Source organism: Panthera leo, chromosome E1, assembly GCF_018350215.1.
Source record: "Panthera leo isolate Ple1 chromosome E1, P.leo_Ple1_pat1.1, whole genome shotgun sequence".
NCBI classification, from domain to species: domain Eukaryota; kingdom Metazoa; phylum Chordata; class Mammalia; order Carnivora; family Felidae; genus Panthera; species Panthera leo.
Genome location: NC_056692.1, coordinates 37,245,342 through 37,267,081, shown reverse-complemented (window position 1 = coordinate 37,267,081; position 21,740 = coordinate 37,245,342). Strand labels below are relative to the sequence as shown.

The 21,740-nt window shown below is 43.8% G+C and overlaps 1 protein-coding gene across 1 annotated transcript in view; it reads left to right on the top strand.

Moving 5' to 3' along the window:
- The first annotated feature begins 440 nt into the window (after positions 1–440).
- Positions 441–21,740, top strand: part of KPNB1 (karyopherin subunit beta 1) — a 28,516-nt gene continuing 7,216 nt past the window's right edge. Inside the window, exons 1-16 of the mRNA XM_042916583.1 lie at positions 441–731; positions 835–893; positions 3,082–3,264; positions 6,435–6,635; positions 7,574–7,726; positions 9,587–9,646; positions 10,486–10,575; positions 10,929–11,039; positions 11,842–11,943; positions 13,741–13,965; positions 15,351–15,542; positions 16,319–16,449; positions 18,453–18,600; positions 18,926–18,997; positions 20,191–20,335; positions 21,564–21,646. Coding sequence (XP_042772517.1) covers positions 692–731; positions 835–893; positions 3,082–3,264; positions 6,435–6,635; positions 7,574–7,726; positions 9,587–9,646; positions 10,486–10,575; positions 10,929–11,039; positions 11,842–11,943; positions 13,741–13,965; positions 15,351–15,542; positions 16,319–16,449; positions 18,453–18,600; positions 18,926–18,997; positions 20,191–20,335; positions 21,564–21,646 — 1,995 coding nt within the window. The 5' untranslated portion in view covers positions 441–691. The remainder of the gene's footprint in view (positions 732–834; positions 894–3,081; positions 3,265–6,434; positions 6,636–7,573; positions 7,727–9,586; positions 9,647–10,485; positions 10,576–10,928; positions 11,040–11,841; positions 11,944–13,740; positions 13,966–15,350; positions 15,543–16,318; positions 16,450–18,452; positions 18,601–18,925; positions 18,998–20,190; positions 20,336–21,563; positions 21,647–21,740) is intronic.

Below are 21,740 nucleotides of genomic sequence, written 5' to 3'. Positions count from 1 at the left end.
CGCGGGCCAAGAGTCTCGCCTTTGGTCCACCCTCCTCCCAGCGCTCAGCCGGTCTGAGCTCAAGGCCTTTACCAGGCCAACCCAATCAGCGGCTGGCTCTCGCCTGCCCCACCCCAATTTCCCTCTCTTCAGCCAACCCGCGCGCCTCATTCCGCTGCCCGCCCAGCCAACCCGGGTCTTGAAACCAGCAGGCGAATGGGCGCAGGGCGGCCCTTCAACGCTGACCGCCTGGCCAATTGGGGATTCCGCGTGGCCAGGAGGGCAGCCAATCAACATGGAGCGCGGTGCCGCCGCGGAGAGGTCCGGCCCGAATATCCCTCCGCCTTCCTCCCTCCCTCTCTCTCCCTCCCTGCGAGCCGCCGTTCACTTACTGCCTCCCTTCCTTCTTTCTCCCTCCGCCACCCGAGCACCAGCCGCGCTCTGAGCTACCCCCGGGGTCCCTCCCCCGCCGCCAGAGGAGCAGCTGCCGCCGCCGCCAGCAGCAAATTAGGAGGGAGGAAGGAAGGAAAGGAGGAAGGAAAGGGAGCCGGGGCGACTACCAAGAGGGAGCCGGTGAATGGGCTTGTGGTGACCCCCGCCCCCCACCCCACCCTCCCTTCCCACCCGACCCCCAACCCCCATCCCCAGTTAGAGCCGCCGCCCGAGAGGCCGGACCGTCATCTTAGGAGGAATCCCCGCCACCACCTCCGCCATGGAGCTGATCACCATCCTCGAGAAGACCGTGTCTCCCGGTAGGACGCGGGGGCCGGGGGTCGGGCTGAGGTGACCGGGTGGGGGGAGGGGAAACCCTGGCCCCTCTGACCCTGTCCCCTTCCCGCTTTCCTTCCCCCCCAGATCGGCTGGAACTGGAAGCGGCGCAGAAGTTCTTGGAGCGTGCGGCCGTGGAAAACCTGGTGCGTGCCACCCCGCCGTCCCCCATCCCGCCGTCCACCCATCCCCTGCGTGCGGGCCTTCCCGCCCTCCCGGAGGCCCAGGCCTCGGGAACCCACCCCGCCCCATTCCGTCCCCCTCCCCCCCGTCCAACCTAACCCCGCCGTCGGGAAGCCGGTGGGTGTGTCCCGCCCCGGGCCCCGGCAGCTGGCCAATGGCGCGGCGCGCCGGGGTGACTGCCGCCCAATCGCCGCGCGGCCTGAGGGCGGCGGTGCAGCGGGAGGGAGAAAGAGGGAGGGAAGGGAAGTTAGGTTGCGCGGCGCTGCGTGTTCAGCAAGGGTGGGGGTGGGGGAGCCGGGCCTAGGGGCCATGTGGAAGATCGGAGCCCAGCTGCCCGCCCTGCTCTGACCCGGGCCGGCTTCTCCTTCCAGTCCCGTGCCCCCTATGATTCTCTCCACCTACTTCCCAGAGTCTACCCTTTCCTATGTCCCTTGGTTGTGTGCTCATGGCCAGGCCTGGTACCCGAATACCTCCTAACCCGTTCCGGCAATGTTTCTCCCTTTTCTGCCTGGTTATTCCTCCATGGGTTATTTAGTTTTGGGTTCGGAGGGGGTTGGGGGTTTTGGGTTTTTTTGGTTTTACTTCGATCGGTAGAGACTGATCTGTATCCATACAGCGGGCTGAGGCTCATCCTTGATCGGGCCTGTTTCCAGATGAAATCACAGAGGAAAGTTCCTCATTTTAATATTTTCAAGTTTAAGGGGTATAGAAAAAATGAAGATGAGTCCACTAGACTGGATCTCTGCATAAAAAAGGTGTGATGGATGGGGTTGAAACAGCCTCTGTGGCAGTAACGATTCTCTTTGATGTCCCTCTTACTGGGGGGGATGGGGAGCAGGTGGAAAGGTAGTTGATACTTGACATCTTTTAAAGGTAATAGAAAATAAGCCTAAATAACGCCATAACCAAATGTGTTCCTTTGTTGTTCAGACAAAATATAAGCAAAAAAAGTGACGAGGCTTATTTTATACAAACTGTCTTAAATCCCCCCCCTTATGTGCTAGTTTTTACTACTCTTTTTATCCTTAAATTTTTCATAGAAAGGGTTTTTTTCAGTAGTCAAGACCAGTAATAATACGTCCATTTGGGGTATGTTCCTGTTTCTGCCTCTGCTAATTGATAAGCATTTTGTCTTATTCCTAACATTTTATTTCCGACATTCCTAATATTTTTTAGTGGTATATAATTAATAAAACCTTTAAGAATTATCTTCTGCTGTGACTGCAGAACTTGTTAGTGGTAAGAAATTGTCTGCTTTGGTTTTTCCTATTGGAAAACTTTTCCAATTGGACAGAGCTCTCTGTAGGGAAGAGGAGTGTGTCTTAAAATTTGTAAACAGGGAGTAGTTTAGGGGTCCTATGCGTTACAGAAGATTGAGTACGCTTTTCAGAAATGCACTATGTTTGGTGGACAGCTCAAGTCCAAAATATATAGGAGCCTTTCGTGTGTTAACTGTTGACTCTTAAACATAAAATCATTTTTCTTGGCAAATTTGCCTTGACATTTTCATCTTTCAGTTTTCTCCTGTTTCCAAATATTGTGAGATTTTCCAAGTTGTCTTTTTTCATTGTTCCCCTCTTGCTGAGCACTTCAAGCTATAAAACAGAGGACTAGCCTTCTAAATCTGTGTTTTAGGTTTTTAAGTATTTACCTCTGTTATACAAGATTACCTGCCTATGTGAGATCAAAAGCCACCCTGAATATTCATCTTGGACTAAGATTTTTTTTTTTTTTTTTTTTGATTTAGAGAGACAATTTTACTTTCTACCCTGTCCTAACATATTGGTTCATTTAATAAGTGTTTATTGAGTATCAGGCATTATTACCTAGAAGAATCCTTTGACTACTAGACTGTCAAACTTATTTTTTTCTGGGAGACCTAATAGGAAGATTCGGGCAGTAAGAATTATGTTGGTAGGAAAATCTGTACTCTTGTTAAGTGCTGAGTCTGCAAGGGAAGATGGATGACTTCCTTGTGTACCATATAACATTTTTATAGAAATCTTGAAGTAGTATTGTAGCATTTTCTGAGACGTGATATGTCCTGAAAAACTTAAGTTTCCCCCAGCGTTGTGGTGCTCTGGAAGCTATCCTCAATCGGTGAAATTCCCCAAAGAGATTTTCATTCACACATGCATCTTCTCTTAATAGCCCACTTTCCTTGTGGAACTGTCCAGAGTGCTGGCAAATCCAGGAAACAGTCAGGTTGCCAGAGTTGCAGCTGGTCTACAAATCAAGAACTCTTTGACATCTAAAGACCCAGATATCAAGGCACAATATCAGCAGAGGTGGCTTGCAATTGATGCTAATGCTCGACGGGAAGTCAAGAATTACGTAAGTAACTTCATTTCCTTTTGGTTGTGTTAGCCCTTGGGAACAAGAAACATCCCTTCACCCCCACCCCATCCTTTCCTCCTGGACCCCCTGCAAGAAACATCTTGATCAGTTCTGTCGTTTACATAGGATGGAGCTGACAGTGTAATAGGTTTCTGAGATCTAAGCCTCACTTAAAGATAAAAATTGTATGTGATTAAAATTTCCTTTCTCAGTTCAGCTTGTCTGTACTGTGCCATCATTTCCCATTAATGAATGCATTGGAATTTTTTTCAGAACTAAGGTAAACTGTAGCGGTTTGGGGAACTTGCATTAGATGCCACAACTTGTAGAATCTGTGAATTGACATAGTATATGAATTGGTGGTTCCTCAACTTGAACTATCTGAATCACTTAGGAATGTATAACAGTAGTATATTTCCAAGCTCCCTCCAGAGATTCTGTTTTGGAGTTAGGCTTGAGTATTTTGTAAATATTCCTGTCTTCCAACATGATTTTTTTTTTTTCACAGCCAGCCCCTGCTCGTGTTGAAGTTCTGCTGTAGATAATTCTCATTGTTTGGTGATATAAGGCATGACACAGTGTGGGGTTCAAAGGGGAACTAAATGGTGTCCTGGGCCTTTCAAGCCCAAAGAATTGGCAAAATAAGAATATGATGTTAATGATGCTTTTATCTACTTAGCAAATTAGGAAAACTTCCTTAAGAAACATCTGGCCTTTAATCAGGGTGTTCAAAGAGTGGACTGATGAGGTTTGAGGAAAGTAGAATGTCCCTTGCATCATGGAGTTCTTGTGACTTTGTTGTTGAATTAAAATCCACAATTCTAGCTGCAGTGAAACATTCAAAATATACGGCCAGATGTCCTCCCCACCCACCCTACTTAATGAGGTTCTTAGTGGTCTGTCTTAATGTGGATAAGGCACCAAAAACGGTAAGTCAAGCAGTTGGTCCTTGGTATTTAGGGGGAAACCGGTGGGGGTGGGGGTGGGGGGCGGGATTCCTAAATGTGTGCTTGTACATGTCATGATTCTACACATCATATTTACTGTTTCCTGGTTTTAGGTGTCAGCATTAGGTAAATATGTGCCCCTTGAGGCAATGAGCTCTCTTTCAAGTTATATATCCCTTCCCTCTCCAGTCTTACACGAAGGTACTTATGACTGGGAACTAGATTATGAAAGCCAATTTATTTTGAATCTTTTTTGGAATATGTAGAGCTATTTCTATCCACATTGGGTCTGCTTATGTAATAACATTATAATCTTCCCTTCAGTAATTTGATACAAATGAAGCTCATTCATCAGTCACTGGAAATCTTGGTGCGTGTAGTGCCCATTCAGTTTCTCTTCTTCCTTGAATTACGCAGTAGTAAATGAGAGGAGACCTGATTAGAACTGTAATTGACTCTTTTTGGCACATCACTCCTTTAACACTTTTTTAAATTTGGGTGAATTTTGTATATGCGTTGTTGAACCCTTCTGCATGGAAAAAAAAGACCAGCTGATAGGGCCTTTTTTCCCTTTCGTAGCACCTCTGGTAATTAGTACTTTCTCAGTGTTGATGGTTATTTCTTTTTTGAAATGTGGGTCTTGGACACAGTTGAGAGCTACTTCGTTATTCTTCTTATTTCTGATAATGAATATAATCATTAGGATTACCCCAGGTCAAAAAAAAAAAAAAATTTCTGTACTTAGGAGTTGGACATTTGTGACCCCTAAATCACCTCAAGTAGTATTAATTAAGAGTTTTCCAGAAGCAATTTAAAGGAGAAAAGATAAAGTTACAATGGGATTCGGTGCTCTCTGCATCTGTACTAGGAGACGGTGTGGCATAGTGGAAAGGCACTTTGAACTGGAACTCTTAGTCGGACTTGGGTTGATACCTGTTCGGCCCCTGCTGTTTTGGACCGGTCGTCTCATCCCCACTCGCCCACTCCATGTCTTCGGTGTGCAGTTTTTCGGCGTGCCATTCCAGCTCTGGTAACCCTAGAGAGCAAAGCCTTCCTTTAGAATCAATCAGAACAGTTTGTTACTGGGCAGAGCTGTTGGCAGTGGGGATAGGGGATGATATACTGTATAGGGGAAGGATGGGGAGTTCATTATTATTAGCTACAAAGCAGGATACTAAGTGACCTGACCCAGTCAGCAGAGCTGGCCTGAATATCTGGCAGCTAGTCTTTGTCCTGTGTTCATGCCAGGAACAGTTAACTGTTTGCCTTTTGAGTGCACTGGTGATTCTTAGTGAGTTCATTGACTGAATTAGCTGATTGTGGTAATGATTAACTCTGGGTCAGTTGTGGCTTCATCCTTTATCTGTACCTGTGCCTTTACCCTTTACATAAATCCTTGTATGATTATCATTTCAAAGAAGACCAGTTTAATGATAAGCAGATCTCCTTTTAATTGGCGTATCTAACTAGTTCTTGGTATCTGTTGAAAGCGGAGAGAAGAGTTCTCTGATTCTTGGGCAAACAAAACAAATCCTTCTAGATTGGAAGTTAAAGAAGGATTCATTCTTAGGTGTTGGTAACATCATTAACTTTGTGTCTGCGCTTAGTGATGTTCCCTGACCAAGGCCTTTCTATGAAAGTCATCCCGGGTGCTAAACTGTCAATGACCAGAGGGAAGAGGCTATGTTCCATGTTTCACGAGTGGGAAGCTCTCTTCCCTGAATCAGGCTAGACCATGATCTACAGTGAATCAGACCCATTTGAATGCCCCAGAGTTAGCCTCATTCTAAAACCCCCCATTTTGTGTCCACAAAATAAGGCCGTGAGCATCCTCCCATTGTACCACCGACAAGGAGCCTGGAAGGTGAATTTTGTCATCCCTTGCCTTCTAACGTTGTCTCCCTTCTGACTGTTTGTTGTTTTCTTACGTTGCATTGAACGTTGACGTGAGGTGTCTGTCTGGCTTTGGAGAATTCCATTTAGAAGCAGGGGGCGGTTAGTTTTGTTTCTAGGCTCTGGGACAATGTTGATTATGCAGGTATTAGTACTGAGGCTGGTTTTGTTTTTGTATTTTGACAGCTGACTATACCACTTAGGCCTTTTCTACTTTCGCATGTTGCAGAAAATTGAGACTGATATAAGAGGTTTGGCGGTAGGCAAAATGTGTTCAAATATTATTAGAAATTGATATCTTTCATCTTGTTTTGTGTGTGTGTGCAGGTTTTGCAGACTTTGGGCACAGAAACTTACCGGCCTAGTTCTGCCTCACAATGTGTGGCTGGTATTGCTTGTGCGGAGATCCCAGTGAACCAATGGCCAGAGCTCATTCCTCAGCTGGTGGCCAATGTCACAAACCCCAACAGCACAGAGCACATGAAAGAGTCGACATTGGAAGCTATTGGTTACATTTGCCAAGATATAGTAAGTACTGCCTTCTGTATCTAACATACATAGCTCTGATTCCCCCGGTTGTCCCATGCATGGTACTACGATTGTTCTTTATCATACGATGGAGGAAACCAAGCTACTACAGAGTGTTTTTGCAAGTAGGACTGCTTTTTTGTAATCTAGACTTCTATATTTGGATAGCTGGCTTATCCTCATATTGCTAATCATGCCCTAACGTAAAGAGACTTGAGGGTTGCAAACTCAAAAGTAGAAATCTGTATGCTTGGAGAGGTATAGATTCTAGACTCTTAAAGGAAGATATTCTCTGCCTTAGAACATCCCTGACCTGGATCCCTTTCTCAAGATCCTCAGTGTACCAAGGATGCTGTGTTATTTTTCTTCATTTATTTTTTTTTTTACAGAAACAGTTTGCCAACCCTTGCTGTAGTTGGCTTAGCCACCATAGGCACAGCATAGTTTGTGAAATGCAGCCCTCCTGGGACTCTGGCTGCTGCTGAGGTTACCACCCTTGGTGTCTGTTTTCATATACAGACTTGATGAAGCAAAGACGTCCACAGCACTTTACCTGGACTTAGACTGCCTAGATGGTGTGCCTAGGTATTGATCCTTGGTCCTCAGAAGCTTTACTTCAGTCGGTACAGATAGACTAGAAAAAACACCAGCCTGCCATTTCCCTTTCACAAGAGGGGGAAGAAAAAGTCAGCATTACCTCATGTCCAGAGTCATCGTGCTAAGAAATCAGATGAAGTTGATGAGTTTAACTTGTTTCAGATTGATTTTGGACGACTAGACCTTGGGATATTTTGCAGGTTATTTGTCCCTAAATGGAAATGTGTGGAAAGAGATCAGAGAAAGTCATGATACTCACTCGAGTGATTTCACAGTTAAAAGGACTGCTGATTAGTCATGAGCTCATTATTTTACTCACTGCGCTTCTCTGCTCGTTTCAGGACCCAGAGCAGCTACAGGATAAATCCAATGAGATTCTGACTGCCATAATCCAGGGGATGAGGAAAGAGGAGCCCAGTAATAATGTGAAGCTGGCGGCTACTAATGCACTCCTGAACTCATTGGAGTTCACCAAAGCAAACTTTGACAAAGAGGTGAGTCTCTTTCGACAAAAAGGTTTAGAAGGTGCGGAGTAACAATCAAATGAAAGGGCTTTTGGTTTTGTTTGGTTTTGTTTTGTTTTAAGTTTTGTGATTTAGTGCACTACTAGGTGCACTCATTTCCATTCAAGATTTGTGTTATGTAAGAAATGGTCTTGGAGTAGGTGTTTGCCTTTTTTCATGAGGCTTTGGGGAAAATGTGATCTGAAGTGTTTCTAAGCTTAGGTTTTTCCTTCTGCAGATCAAAATGTGGATGTGCTCTGAGATTTTAAAAATACGACTGAAGTTGTAGAGCTTACTTCAAAAGGGCGGGGGGCACCTGGGTGGCTCAGTGGGTTGAGCATCTGACTTAATTTCAGCTCTGGTCATGATCCCAGGTCGTAGGATAGAGTCCTGTGGTGTCTCTGTGCTGAGCGTCGAGCCTGTTTAAAATTCTCTCGCTCTCTCTCTTTCTCTGTAAAGAAAGCAGGGGGTTGGGGGGTAACTGGCTGGCTCAGCTGGTAGAGCATGTAACTCTTGATCTTGAGGTCACATGCTTGAGCCCCACGTTGGCCATAGAATGTACTTGAAAAAAAAATTATAGAAGTTGAACTATTTCACACCTCCTTAGAAGGGTGCTTTTGAAAATTAATATATAAAGAAAGTTTATCTTGCCTGAAAGTATTTCCCCCTATTACTTAAGTTCTGTTAAAATCTATAGTAACCTAACATTTACATCTTAACCATTGTAAGTGTACAATTCAGTAGTGTTAAACATATTCCCGTTGTTTGGCAACCAGTCTCCAGAACTTTTTGATCTTGCAAAACTGCAACTGTATGCATTAAACAACTCTATGTTTTCCCCTTCCCAGGCCCTGGCAACCACTCTTTCACTTTCTGTTTCTATGAATTTGATTACACTAGATACCTTATTTAAGTGTAATCAGTCATACAGTATTTGATTTGCCTTTTGGTGACCGGCTTACTTCATTTAACATAATGTCTTGGGTTCATCCATGTCGCAGCGTGTGTCGGAATTTCCTTTCTCAGGCTGAATAATATTCTGTTGTGGGTATACATCATGTTTTGTTTATTCATCTGTCGGTGGACATGTGGGCTGCTTCCTTTCATCTTCTGGCTGTTGTGAATACTGCTGCTATGGGCATGGGTATACAACTAGGTCTTTGAGGCCCTGGTTTCAGTTCTCTGGGACATATATACTCAAGTGGAATTGCTGGATTATATGATCTGAAAGTTTTTTTTGTTATCTGTGTGTGTTGACACTTCAGCTGTGCTTTTTGCCATTTCTTGGTCTTGTGGACAAAGTAGGGAGGTCCAAGAAGACAAAGCAAATTGTAATTCTAATTGTTTAGGAAGTAGGCTTTTTCCTTCCACATTTCAGAAGCTTTAGCATAGTAGCAAATAAGTTCATTGCTCTGTTCTCCGGTATCGTACCACATTTGATGGGGATTTGCCACCTCCCGGAAAACAAATTTGTCCCCTAAGTAAAGCAGATGTTTTGAATTCTCAAATTTTAAATATAAAGAAATGGATTTTCCTAATGTAGGGATTTTTGTTTGTAACCATTTTTATTTAAACTCTGTGACCTACATTTTCCTTTCTACTTCCTCCTTGGAGTCTTGTTAGTGAAGGTCATTTTGGGGATTAAAAGATTAGGGACCTCTTTAGAGGGCAGGTCATATAATAGACACTGGGGGCAAACTCTATTATAGCTTTCACAGTGCCATTACTATGTCAGGGCAAAGCTGCTCAGTTGGTCAGGGTTATGGGAGTGCTAGGTGTTCCCTGAAGAGATAGTCTAGGATCTTCATATATGTGAAGAATCTTATTCTCTTCTTTTTATTCTTCCTACAGTCCGAGAGGCACTTTATTATGCAGGTGGTCTGTGAAGCCACACAGTGTCCAGATACAAGGGTAAGTATGAGGTCAGATAATATCTGTCTTCCATCTTTCCTAGGAAATGCCGTCTCTAACATAGTAGTTTGAAATGTTGGGAATCAGGGGCACCTGGGTGACTCAGTTGGTTAAGCGTCTGACTCTTGGTTTCAGCTCAGGTCATGATCCCCTGGATCGTGAGTTTGAGCCCCACGTCAGGCTCTGTGCTGACAGCACGGAACCTGCTTGGGATTCTCTCTCTGCCCTTCCCCTGCTTGTACTGTCTCTCTCCCTCTCAAAACAAATGAATAAACATTAAAAAATAAAAAATAAATAGATGTTGGGAATCAGGTGATTTCAGAAATAAGGTTTGGCTGACATCTAACATTGTTTTTAGTAAAAGAGGGAAAAACAGTACTTGGAAAGTTAACATAATGTAAGTTGCTATGGTCTTATAAAAGGTTTAAGGAAGAAATGGTTTTTGGTCCCCTTTGCTACTTAATTGCTGTAATTACACAAGTGATTGTTTTCCATTGTAGCCATTGAAACAGCTTTTGCTGTTGCTGTAACCTAAACCTTGACCCTCGAGACAGGTGGGAGTAACATCCAGTCTCAGTGGCATTTGTGACTTTAGTCCCACCATAGGCTCCACAGGCACCTTTAAAGTTGAAAGAAAGAGGAAAAAGGAAAGAGGAAAAATAAATAGGGCTAGTGAAAAAAACTAAGGGAAGAGATTGATTTTTGGGAAATGATGACATTACCCAAATGTACCTCAACTGACCCTTTAGGTTACTGTCCCATTTGTGTGAAGTAGTTCTATGTCTTTGTCAGACTACATTGTTAAACTAAATAGCAAAGTAATCTTTTCTTCTTAAAAGGTACGAGTGGCTGCCTTACAAAATCTGGTAAAGATAATGTCCTTATATTATCAGTACATGGAGACGTATATGGGTCCTGCTCTTTTTGCTGTAAGTATTTCTGTTCTATGTATTTCAGCATGTAGCTAGTTGCAAAGCCCATCGTTTTTGCTGTCTTGTTATTTCTGTAATTTTTTTACTTAATGTTCTGAAATCAAGAAAACTCCTGGAGTCCTGAGTGTTAATGTTGACGCTCATCACTAATGTACTAAGCAGACTTGTACTATCTTTGTGCTGGTAAAGAGTGTATTTTTAAATCAGTTTCCTGTTTCTACCTTTCCTTCCAGACGTAGCGTTCATAAATCTACGTTTTTGACACTTGAGTGTCTGTGGTTAGAAGCAGGGGTCTAACTTGAACTAGCACTTAATCGGGGTCTGCGGTGTCATTTTTTTTTCCTCTTAAGATCACAATTGAAGCAATGAAAAGTGACATTGATGAGGTGGCCCTACAAGGGATAGAATTCTGGTCCAATGTGTGTGATGAGGAAATGGACTTGGCCATTGAGGCTTCTGAGGTGAGCCTGGGAGAAAGTCGGTGCCGCGGGGAGAGGGCTGTTTCTCTTTGGGCTTCGGGACGTAGCTCCTTTATGGGCATTAGTCTCCTCTGGGAAGGCCTTATTTTGACTCGGCTTAGAGGGCGTCTCCATTTGTAGAGATTTTGCTTTCTCTGCTAGCCAAAGCTTCTCAGGAGGGAGACAGACCCTTAGTGAGGCATGTCATGCTTTTACCAATCAGCCAGACAGGATTTATTATAAATGTTGGTATTAGTACCGTGAACACAAGGGGGCAGCTGGCAGTCACCATTTAATGAGGTGATGTCTGACGCCGAATTATTTCCTTTTGGAAGTCCTTATGCAAGCACGGGATGCATAATTGCCAGTTTACTAACTCTGGTGAAGGAATTTGATCTAGACAGAGGGGCTAGTTCTGCACTTTGCAGTCTTTGAACTCAAGCTTTGTTTCCAGCCTTCACTGTCTTGCACACTAAGAAACAGTTTTATTTTTGGCATCATTACGTAAACTTAGTACATCTCTTGATCCAAAGGTTAGTTAGATGACATCTTGTTAATATGAATTGAGCTTGTGAAAAAGGAATGTAGTTCTTACGATTGCCTTGGCCCTTTAAGGTGGATTTATATGTATGGCCTAAAAGAATCCCATTGAAGTAGACCAAAAAGTGAGCGCCTCCAGAGATCACAGCGAATGTTACATTTGCTAGGTGTATTTCTGTACAGACCCCTGGGCACCTCTTATTGTATGCCTCTAGTATCCGCCTGTTTGCCGCCGTCCAGAACTTGCTTTTATGTTTTTCCTCAGGCAGCCGAACAAGGACGACCTCCTGAGCACACCAGCAAGTTTTATGCCAAGGGAGCACTCCAGTACCTGGTTCCCATCCTCACACAGACACTAACCAAACAGGTGAGTTACCTCACAGATCTAGCCGGGGAAGCCGTGAAACCTTGTTGAGGATTGATTTGCTGCGGAACAGTTTCCGTGAGGGAACTTGGCAACTCTGCAGCCGGTTGGTGTTCTGTTCCGCTTGACTCGGGAACAACCAAACAGATCTCTAAGATCCTCTGGACTCTGAGTTGTTTGTGAGGGAGGACTGGGTCTGACCGTTTCGGTCTTGATGGCAGACGAGCTACATCCGCTGCTGCTCTGATTTGAGCCTTGTCCAAAGGCGTGCGGGGGGGGACCTACGCTACGAAAGTTGCAGTGAAGGTTAGCGAGAGAGATGTACTAGTTTAGGCCACTTAATTTATCTGCTAACATCTGGATTGTTCTCATGAGTTCACAGTACGTGTGTACGCGTTTCAAATGTTGGTGAGGTTGGCTGAGAATTATTCACATCCCAGTGAAGGACGTCAACCCGTGGAAGAAATTTCTGATCCTTCATGATTATTAACATCCATAAGATTCAGGACAAAGGAAAAGTAATGACTTCATAAAGATGGGGGTATAAGGGATATATATAGAAGTGTATTTTATAAGGAGTGTATCTTGGCATCGTTCGCTTTTGATTTGGGGCATGACAGTCTTTCTTGGTGTGGTGTTTGGAAAGATTGTGTATCTCCTCCCTCCTGATACATGTAAAATATTACCAGAGGGCTGGGAGTGCTCTGAGGAAACCTTGTTGTCACTTTGAGCACTGCAGAATTTCCTTGGAAGCAGGGAGGTTACTTGGTTTTGGGAAAGTACGTGACTTTCAATACAACAATCTCAAAAGATAAGTAGAGACGTATTTGGTTTGAAGTGGACTGGGTTCTCAAATTTTCGTCTCATCTTTGAGTTTTACAGCCACTTTTTATCTTTTGACCTTAGTGTCTTCGCTTTTGTACATTTTTGTTGTGTTTTTCGCATTTGGGAACAAATCATTCTTTAGGTGTGTAATATCCTGAAGGTGCCTAAGGCAGCCTACCTTAAATTGATTGTGTGGTGTGAGTAGCCACAGTCAGGAAGCTAGGCCTTGAATTCTAGTTTCCGGAGAAATGCGAATGGAATCTTGGTTTTGACGTTGGTTTTGGTTTAACTTTTCATTGAACTGTAATAATTATTAGCACACCAGAAGCCGCCTCACAGCTTCTTCCGAGTCATTCACTCCCTCACCTTTACTACAGTAAATTAATTTTGACTGAATTTGGGCTTTACATAACTAGAATCATACGGCATATACTCTTGCTTTGCCTTTCACTTGCCGTGTGTCCCAGTTTCATCCTTCTTGTTGCATGTAGCGGGAGTCGTCTGTGTCCTTGTGTAGTATGAAGTGGGACTTCCCTCTGTCTGCATCACAGGCTATGCTGCGATGAGTCTTTGTGGAAGAGATTCAAACAGAAAAGTTTTCATGGGGTGGCTCAGTCGGTTGAGTGTCCAACTCTTGATTTCGGCTCCGGTCACGATCTCCTGGCTCATGAGATCGAGCTCTGCGTTGGGCTCCACGCCGACAGCGTGGAGCCTGTTGGGGATTCTCGCTCTGTTCCTCCCCTGCTCACGTGCCTGTGTGCTCTCTCAGAATAAATAAGTAAACTTTAATATTGTATATACGTATATATACGTTCGTACGTGGAAAGGTTTTACATTTTATGTACATCCGCAAAACTTAAGTTCCAGTGACATCTGGGAGTAGTCAGAAGACCTTTGGAGGTAGTGGATTTTTTTTTTTGAGTTGAAGTGATTCTTTGAACAAAAACTGAACTAGTGCCACATTCTCTTCATCAGGATGAAAATGACGACGACGACGACTGGAACCCCTGCAAAGCAGCAGGCGTGTGCCTCATGCTTCTGGCCACCTGCTGTGAAGATGACATCGTCCCACATGTCCTCCCCTTCATTAAAGAACACATCAAGAACCCGGATTGGCGGTACCGGGATGCAGCAGTAATGGCTTTTGGCTGTATCTTGGAAGGACCAGAGCCCAATCAGCTCAAACCACTAGTTATACAGGTGAGGCTGGGGGCTTTTAAATGGGATATTTATTACTTGAGCTTTTTACTTGAGAGTGTGCCTTTATTTTAAAAACGAAACTGGGGCGCCTGGGTGGCGCAGTCGGTTAAGCGTCCGACTTCAGCCAGGTCACGATCTCGCGGTCCGTGAGTTCGAGCCCCGCGTCAGGCTCTGGGCTGATGGCTCGGAGCCTGGAGCCTGTTTCCGATTCTGTGTCTCCCTCTCTCTCTGCCCCTCCCCTGTTCATGCTCTGTCTCTCTCTGTCCCAAAAATAAATAAAAAAAAAAAAAAAAAAAAAAAAAAAAAAAAAAACGAAACTGTACGTAGTCCTCCACAAAGGTAATTTCTGGATTGTTAACAAAACTCAGGACTTGACAGAAAGGCAGAAAAAGTCCCCTTTAATCACGTGCTGAAGGATAACATTCTTAACTCTTAGCGTTGATCTGTGTCGCTGTCTTCTGTGTGCACGTATGTGTGTGCGGCAGGATGGGCATCTTCCTGTGCAGCAGTCTCAGGACTTGTGTTTTCACTTACCTGCTGTGTCATAAACCTTCCCCGTAATTTTTATGTGATGATTCTGTCCTTGGGACACAATGATATCTGTGTAACGAAAAGTCTTGTGGAAACAGGGTGTTTATTTTACTGTTACAAAGCGCTACGAGAGCCCATTGGATCGGAGCGCAGTGCGGTGGAACTCGGCCTCTCCCAGTGGAGCCACACGCCATCGCCACTGCGTGGAGGTGCACCACCTGAGAGATTCGGCGGAAGTCTGCTGGAAGCTTTTTCTTGCTAGACTTTTTTTTTTTTAATTTTTTTTTTTTTTTAAGGTTTTATTTATTTTTGAGACAGAGAGAGACAGAGCATGAACGGGGGAGGGGCAGAGAGAGAGGGAGACACAGAATCGGAAACAGGCTCCAGGCTCCGAGCCATCAGCCCAGAGCCCGACGCGGGGCTCGAACTCACGGATGGCGAGATCGTGACCTGAGCTGAAGTCGGACGCTTAACCGACTGAGCCACCCAGGCGCCCCTTTCTTGCTAGACTTCTAATAAAACTCTCTGCTGGGATTTGGTGAAGAGAGGACTGTTTCACTTTTCCTTTTGTTTTGATCACACTGTTGGATACAGGACAGACGTATCTTCTAAAATGACACACTGTCTTGATGCTTTGGGTTAAAACCCAACCATCAGGGGGCACTGGGTAGCTCAGTCAGAAGACCGTGGGACTCTTGGTCTTGGAGTCGTGAGTTGGAACCCCATGTTGGGTGTAGAGAGTACTGAAAAAAATTTTTAAGGAAAAATCCCAACCATCGGCATTTCCCCCTCCGAGGTGTCAGTCGACATGAATCTTAATCTTTGCTTCGCTTTGCTAATTGCTATTTTTGCAGGCTATGCCCACCCTAATAGAATTAATGAAAGACCCCAGTGTAGTTGTTCGAGATACAACCGCGTGGACTGTGGGCCGAATTTGTGAACTGCTCCCTGAAGCTGCCATCAATGATGTCTACTTAACTCCCCTGCTGCAGTGTCTGATTGAGGGCCTCAGTGCTGAACCCAGAGTGGCTTCAAACGTGTGCTGGGTAAGGGCTCTTCTTTCCACTGAGATATGGAGCTGGGCTGAGCCATGGGCAAGGAGGTAGGAAGTGTGGGAGAGAAATGGGTCTACCTCACTGGAAGGCCTTTTCTGAATAGCATCTCCTTTCTCATTTCTTCAATTAAAATGTGGGGGATGCCAATTGCATGAGCCAGTGGGAGCTGTTGACTCATGGTGAACTGGTTCCCAAACCATTTAGAACAGTCATGCTAACCCGGTGGGAAAACTATCTGGACCTGGTTTTCTTTCTTCAGTTGCTTGGGGAACAAGAAATTTTGATTAAGGTAGAGAGTTGCTAGCTACGAAAAGTACCATTGCTGAGAAGGGGGCAAAAGAGAAGGAAGGTAGGCGGCCCAAGTGCTGAGTCAGTGCAGGCTGAAGGTAGTTCATGAGGGACCTTTGGGGGTGTGGGGGAGGAAGTTCAGACAAGGAAGGAGTGGGGCTAAAAAGCCTTTCTGTAAGTGGAAAAAGAAATGACGTAGTGGCAGGTATTTGTGGCAGATGAAAGAACTCTGCTGCTGAGAGAGTTTGGGGTGGGACAAACAATATAAATAAACAAATACATAAATATTTAATTTTAAGGATACCTCTTGTTAAGTGATTGTCTTAGGACTTTGACAGGAAAAGTTGAGGATTCACTAGCATTGATTTATTCTTAGGTCAGTTGGAAAGGAACACTGCCCATAGTATGTTAAGGAGAAATGAGGTTGTCCTGGGGAGGGGTTCTTTTCAGGACTAATGTTGACTCTGTCTCTGTTTAAGGCTTTCTCCAGTCTGGCTGAAGCTGCTTATGAAGCTGCAGATGTGGCTGATGATCAGGAAGAACCAGCTACCTATTGCTTATCTTCTTCTTTTGAACTCATAGTTCAGAAGCTTCTAGAAACTACAGACAGGTGACTGATACATACAGAAGTGGGTGGTATCTTTGCATCCAAATCCTTTTGCCTTGTGTGTGGTGGGGGGCGCCTCTGTATAACCTAATCATGGGAACATAGTAACAGGAAGCATTAAAAGAGTCTTCTGGTACACTATTTGTTTAAATAAGAGAAAGGGACACCTGGCTGGCTCCATCGTGAGAGCATGCAACTCTTGATTTCAGGGTCATGAGTTTGAGCCCCATGTTGGGGCTAAAAAATAAGAGAAGAAAATACATGGGCGCCCTGGTGGCTCAGTCGGTTAAACGTCTGACTTCGACTCAGGTCACGATCTCACAGTTTGTGGGTTTGAGCCCCGCATTGGGCTCTGTGCCCCTCCCCCACTCACACTCTGTTTCCCTCTCTCTCTCAAAAATAAACATTTAAAAAAAGAAGAAAATACAGACTATGTCTACCTTAGAATGTTGAGGTTACAAGTGAAGTCAGAAAATAGTCTCATATAAAGAGGAATTGGTCTAGAGAGGTCCCTTCATTTTTCAGTGTCTACTGGTAACAGGAGCCTTTGATTATGGTATAAAGGAAATCGTAGCTCTTATTATGGATTTAATTGCCACACCAGATCATTAATTACTACTTTTTAAAATAGGTGAAGAACTTGGCATTAAAATGCAGTTGTTTTAGAACTGAGCTTTTGAAAAAAATTTTTTAAAGATTTATTTTTAGGGGCGTCTGGGTGGCTTAGTCGGTTAAGTGTCCTACTTCAGCTCAGGTCATGATCTTGTGGTTCATGGGTTCGAGCCCCATGTCAGGCTCTGTGCTGACAGTTCGGAGCCCAGAGCCTGCTTCAGATTCTGTGTCTCCTCTCTCTGCCCCTCCCCCACTTGTGCTCTGTCTCTCTCAAGAGTAAACGAACATTAAAAATTAAAAGAAAATATTTTAAAAAATAAAGATTTGTTTTTAAGTAATCTCTACCCCCAATATGCAGCTCGAACTTAACAACCCCAAGAACAAGAGTGACATGCTCCACCGACTGAGCCAGCCATGCACCCGTGAAATGTAGTTCTAAGGGGTTATAAGTTGGAACGACCTTTAATTTTGGTTGTATGTGAGCTATACCTAAAGCCATGCTCAAAAGAAACCATTAGGAAGAAGGCTGGGTTTAAACTCTTCCATGCTTCCTTAGTTTATCTTTACGTCTCTGATCAAGAGTATATATAATACCATCTTTCACAGATGAATGAAGAAAATTATCTTTTTCTTAGCTATTCAGGCAACGTCTTCATTTGTCCACATGCTTTCGTCTGCATTTTATTTTTATCCCCTCCCCCCATAAACCTAAATTCTTTTTTTTTTTTTTTTTCTTTTAATGTTTATTTTTGAGAGAGAGAGAGGGAGACACAGAATCTAAACCAGGCTCTAAGCCGTCAGCACAGACAGCACAGCTCACGGGGCTCAAACCCACAAACGGCGAGATCATGACCTGAGCCAAAGTTGGATGCTTAACTGGCTGAGCCACCCAGGCACCCTTCAGCATTTTAAACTAATTTGTTTCCCTATAATTTCAGCCCATTTCCAAAGAGTTATTCTAAAGTTTAACCAGCTCTGGAGACCCATAATGAAGATAGCCATTGGCTTCACAGTTGAAAATTTATTTCCTGGTTGTATTGTGTTGTCAAACTCAAACCACGTTTGCAACCGTACCAGTTCTAGGATCCTTATTTTCTTCCCTTTTTGTTTTTTTTTTAAACGTTATTTTTGAGACTGTAAGTGGGGGAGGGGCAGAGAGGGAAACAGAATCTGAAGCAGGCTCCAGGCTCTGTGCTGACAGCTCTGGGCTCAGACTCACGAACCATGAGATCATGACCTGAGCTGAAGTCAGATGCTTAACCGACTGAGCACCCCCCCCGCCCCAGGCGCCCCCCATAGGATCCTTATTTTCTTTGCAACAAGGTCTATGTCATAACAACTCTATTCTTTTTCTCAGGTGAGACTTTAAGATTGTTGTTGTGTCTTCCTTACAGACCTGATGGACACCAGAACAACCTGAGGAGTTCTGCATATGAATCTCTGATGGAAATTGTGAAAAACAGTGCCAAGGATTGTTACCCTGCGGTTCAGAAGACTACTCTGGTTATCATGGAGCGACTGCAGCAGGTGCTCCAGATGGAGGTGAGACTGGGCTTTCCTGGCTGGGTCGGAGGTGGGAGGCCCATCCTCTCTTCTTGGTGTTTGCATTTACGTGTAAATATATATTTTCTCAGAACGATGTAAGGCTTCTACAAAAAATGTTGCCTCTTTAAATCTGCATTGCTCATCCCAGTTACTTAGACACATCACATCATATACATCTGTAAGTTTTTTATTTCCTACGTTAGAATCAGTAAAGATTATTTAATGGTCTTGCTAAACCCAGCAAAAATGGAAGCATTGAGGAAGTTCAGCGCTCTTTTAGAAGGTGTTTATTCAGAATATGATGATCTTCTTTTCTTTGTAGTCACATATCCAGAGCACATCGGATAGGATCCAGTTCAATGACCTTCAGTCTTTGCTCTGCGCAACTCTTCAGGTACAGTGGTGCTTTATCGCTTACCAGTTCTGAGGCCGATCAGAAAGTGTTCTCTTTTCTTCTCTGTCCGTAAAGACAGGATTTGTCTTTTGCCCAGTTTAGGGGAGGAAACTGCTCGTTTTATGATGTTGTACAGCTATGTTGTGTTGGCAGCTTCCAGTCTTGGTTTTTTTAGTGGGTTGTCCAAATGCAGCCCAGCCAGATTTGGCTCCCAGCTGTGGTTCACTCGGCTAAAAAAATGAAGCCTTGAGTTTTTCTGCCATCATCTTTTGAAACAACAGTTCCTATTGGAAGCTTTATTATAATTTATGTCATTTATAGTACCTGTTACTCAGAGTAGTCTTTTGAGGGGAGACCGGGAATCTTTAAATCCAACATCACCCATTCATGACTGGACTCATGGAGTGGCTGAGGTGCTATTCCCTTTTTTAACCAAAGGTAGGAAAACCCTGGAAATTGTCTAATGCTTACATAGGTACTAGGTTTTAGTATTCAGTGATGCTAGCTAGGTCATCTTCCCTATGAACTCTCTTTTCTTTCTTAGCCAAACTTAATTTTTTTTTTTTAAGCTTGACTGTTAAGGTCTTTCTTGAGTTATCCGACAAATGCAGGAATGATCTGGTAACATTAGTTGAAACAAATTAAAGGCTAAGGAGGGAGGTTTGAGGAGTACTGAATTAGGATAATTCAGTTGGCTTTATTTTATCAAAGCTATTTCTTTCCTATCATCTGTAAATAGGTTAGGATATAGGAAGGATTGCTTTTTTGTTTTATGAGTAGGAACTATAATATAACCTGTTCTTCTTTAAAGCTGAAGTAAATTCAAGTGCCATTCCAGGAAGATTGGAATATGGAGGCTACTGATGGGTTTATCAGACATAAATGAAATGCAGAAGAAATGAGTTTATGTACCATGGAAGATCATCTTGTGTTCATTCTGAATTGGGGAATAGAAGGGATCTTAAAATGCATGTTTTGTTGCAGGTGATTTACACTGTGAAAGCTTTTGATTACAAAAAGTGTATTTGGCATTTCCAAAAAAAAAAAAAAAAGAAAGCTAGAAAGTCAAGGAATTTAATTAAATTTTTTTTTTTTTTTTTTTTTTTTTTTTTTTTTTAGGAAGGTATGTTTAGTGTTCTGATTGGAAGGTTTAGAATCAACAGATCCTGAACTCTTTCTTGTTCATTTCACAGAATGTTCTCCGGAAAGTGCAACATCAAGATGCTTTGCAGATCTCTGATGTGGTCATGGCCTCCCTGTTAAGGATGTTCCAAAGCACAGCTGGGTCTGGGGGAGTGCAAGAGGATGCCCTAATGGCAGTTAGCACACTGGTGGAAGGTCAGTGAGCCAAAATTGGGCAGGGAGTGTCTTTAGGGTATGGGAGTTTCAATGGCCATGGGAAATTTTTGACCAGGGAAATTTTTGACCAGAGAAAGCATAGTCCTGTCTTCTCATTTACTGGGGCATGACTGGAGTGCAAAGTTGGGTTGAATATAAGCATAACTTTGTGTATAACTGCTTTGCCACTCTCACTGAAATAAACGGGGGGCCAGTTTGCATCTCAGATTGGCAACTGTTCTGGGGAAGAAACTATTATCATCTACCCCGTGTTCGTCAGGTTCCTTTTAACCCTGAAAGTCTACTTGCTTTATTGAAGTTTGGTTCCTTTCAAGGATGGAGGAAGGAAAGGTTTCTGTTTTCTTTGCTGGAACTTGCTACCTTCTGGTTCAAGTTGTAATGCTTCAGACTCCGGGTTGACCCATCATGCATGGTCCCTTGTATGGGATGGAGTAAAACATTGAGGGTTCTAGGAATTAATTGGTTTTCTGGTTGTTATATGTCTGACTATACAAAATTGCTTTGGGGGAGCCACGTCTGCTTAAGACTCTTCGAACGGCCATTTAAAAGCACATTAAAGAGCACTTCAGAAACCTGGAATGCTTCTTCAGGGATGGCCTGTAAAGTGTATTACCAAGGCCATTACCAGAGGACTACTTCTCCGGGGAGCAGACCTATTTCTAGCATAAGAAGCATATGTTCAACTGATCTGGCCACATGTAACCACCCTGACAGGACCTGGCGGTTCATTATGGCTCCCGGAGCGGTGAATTCGGAAAGAAGCCTGGTCTGCTTTCCCTGACTGGCTTGTTAAATAAGTCCTTGATGGGATTGCCCAGGGATGGACCCTGTTTTAAACCTGGCTGCCAGAGAAGACATGTTATAACCAGGTGAAGAGGTGGCCAAGAGGCAGCATTGTTAGCTCATCCAATTCAAAATTAACCCTGACGTTCCGTGAAAAAAACCACTTGGGTTTTTTTTCAGCCAAAGTGGAATCCCGCTCCGTGGAGATTTGGCATTATCTTCGGGGCATAAGAGTTAGGCCCTTCCAGCACTTAGGAATTTGACTTGTCTGAGACAGCCTTAACATCTTCACTGGAGAATTGGTAATTAACGCACGCTCCACCCAACCTGTTGTGTGGAGCGAATACATTTTGGGAGAGCCAGGATGGTTATTTTTGCTCACTTCTGTGATATCCTGTGGTGCTAACAGTTTGCTTCTTTGCAGTGTTGGGTGGTGAGTTCCTAAAGTACATGGAGGCCTTTAAACCCTTCCTGGGCATTGGATTGAAAAACTATGCTGAGTACCAGGTAGTCCATGCTTTTCAATAGAACACGTTTATATTCTCGCTTATACCGGACAGTCATTGCGGTACAAAGTCCAGACAGTCTCGGTGCACTGGCC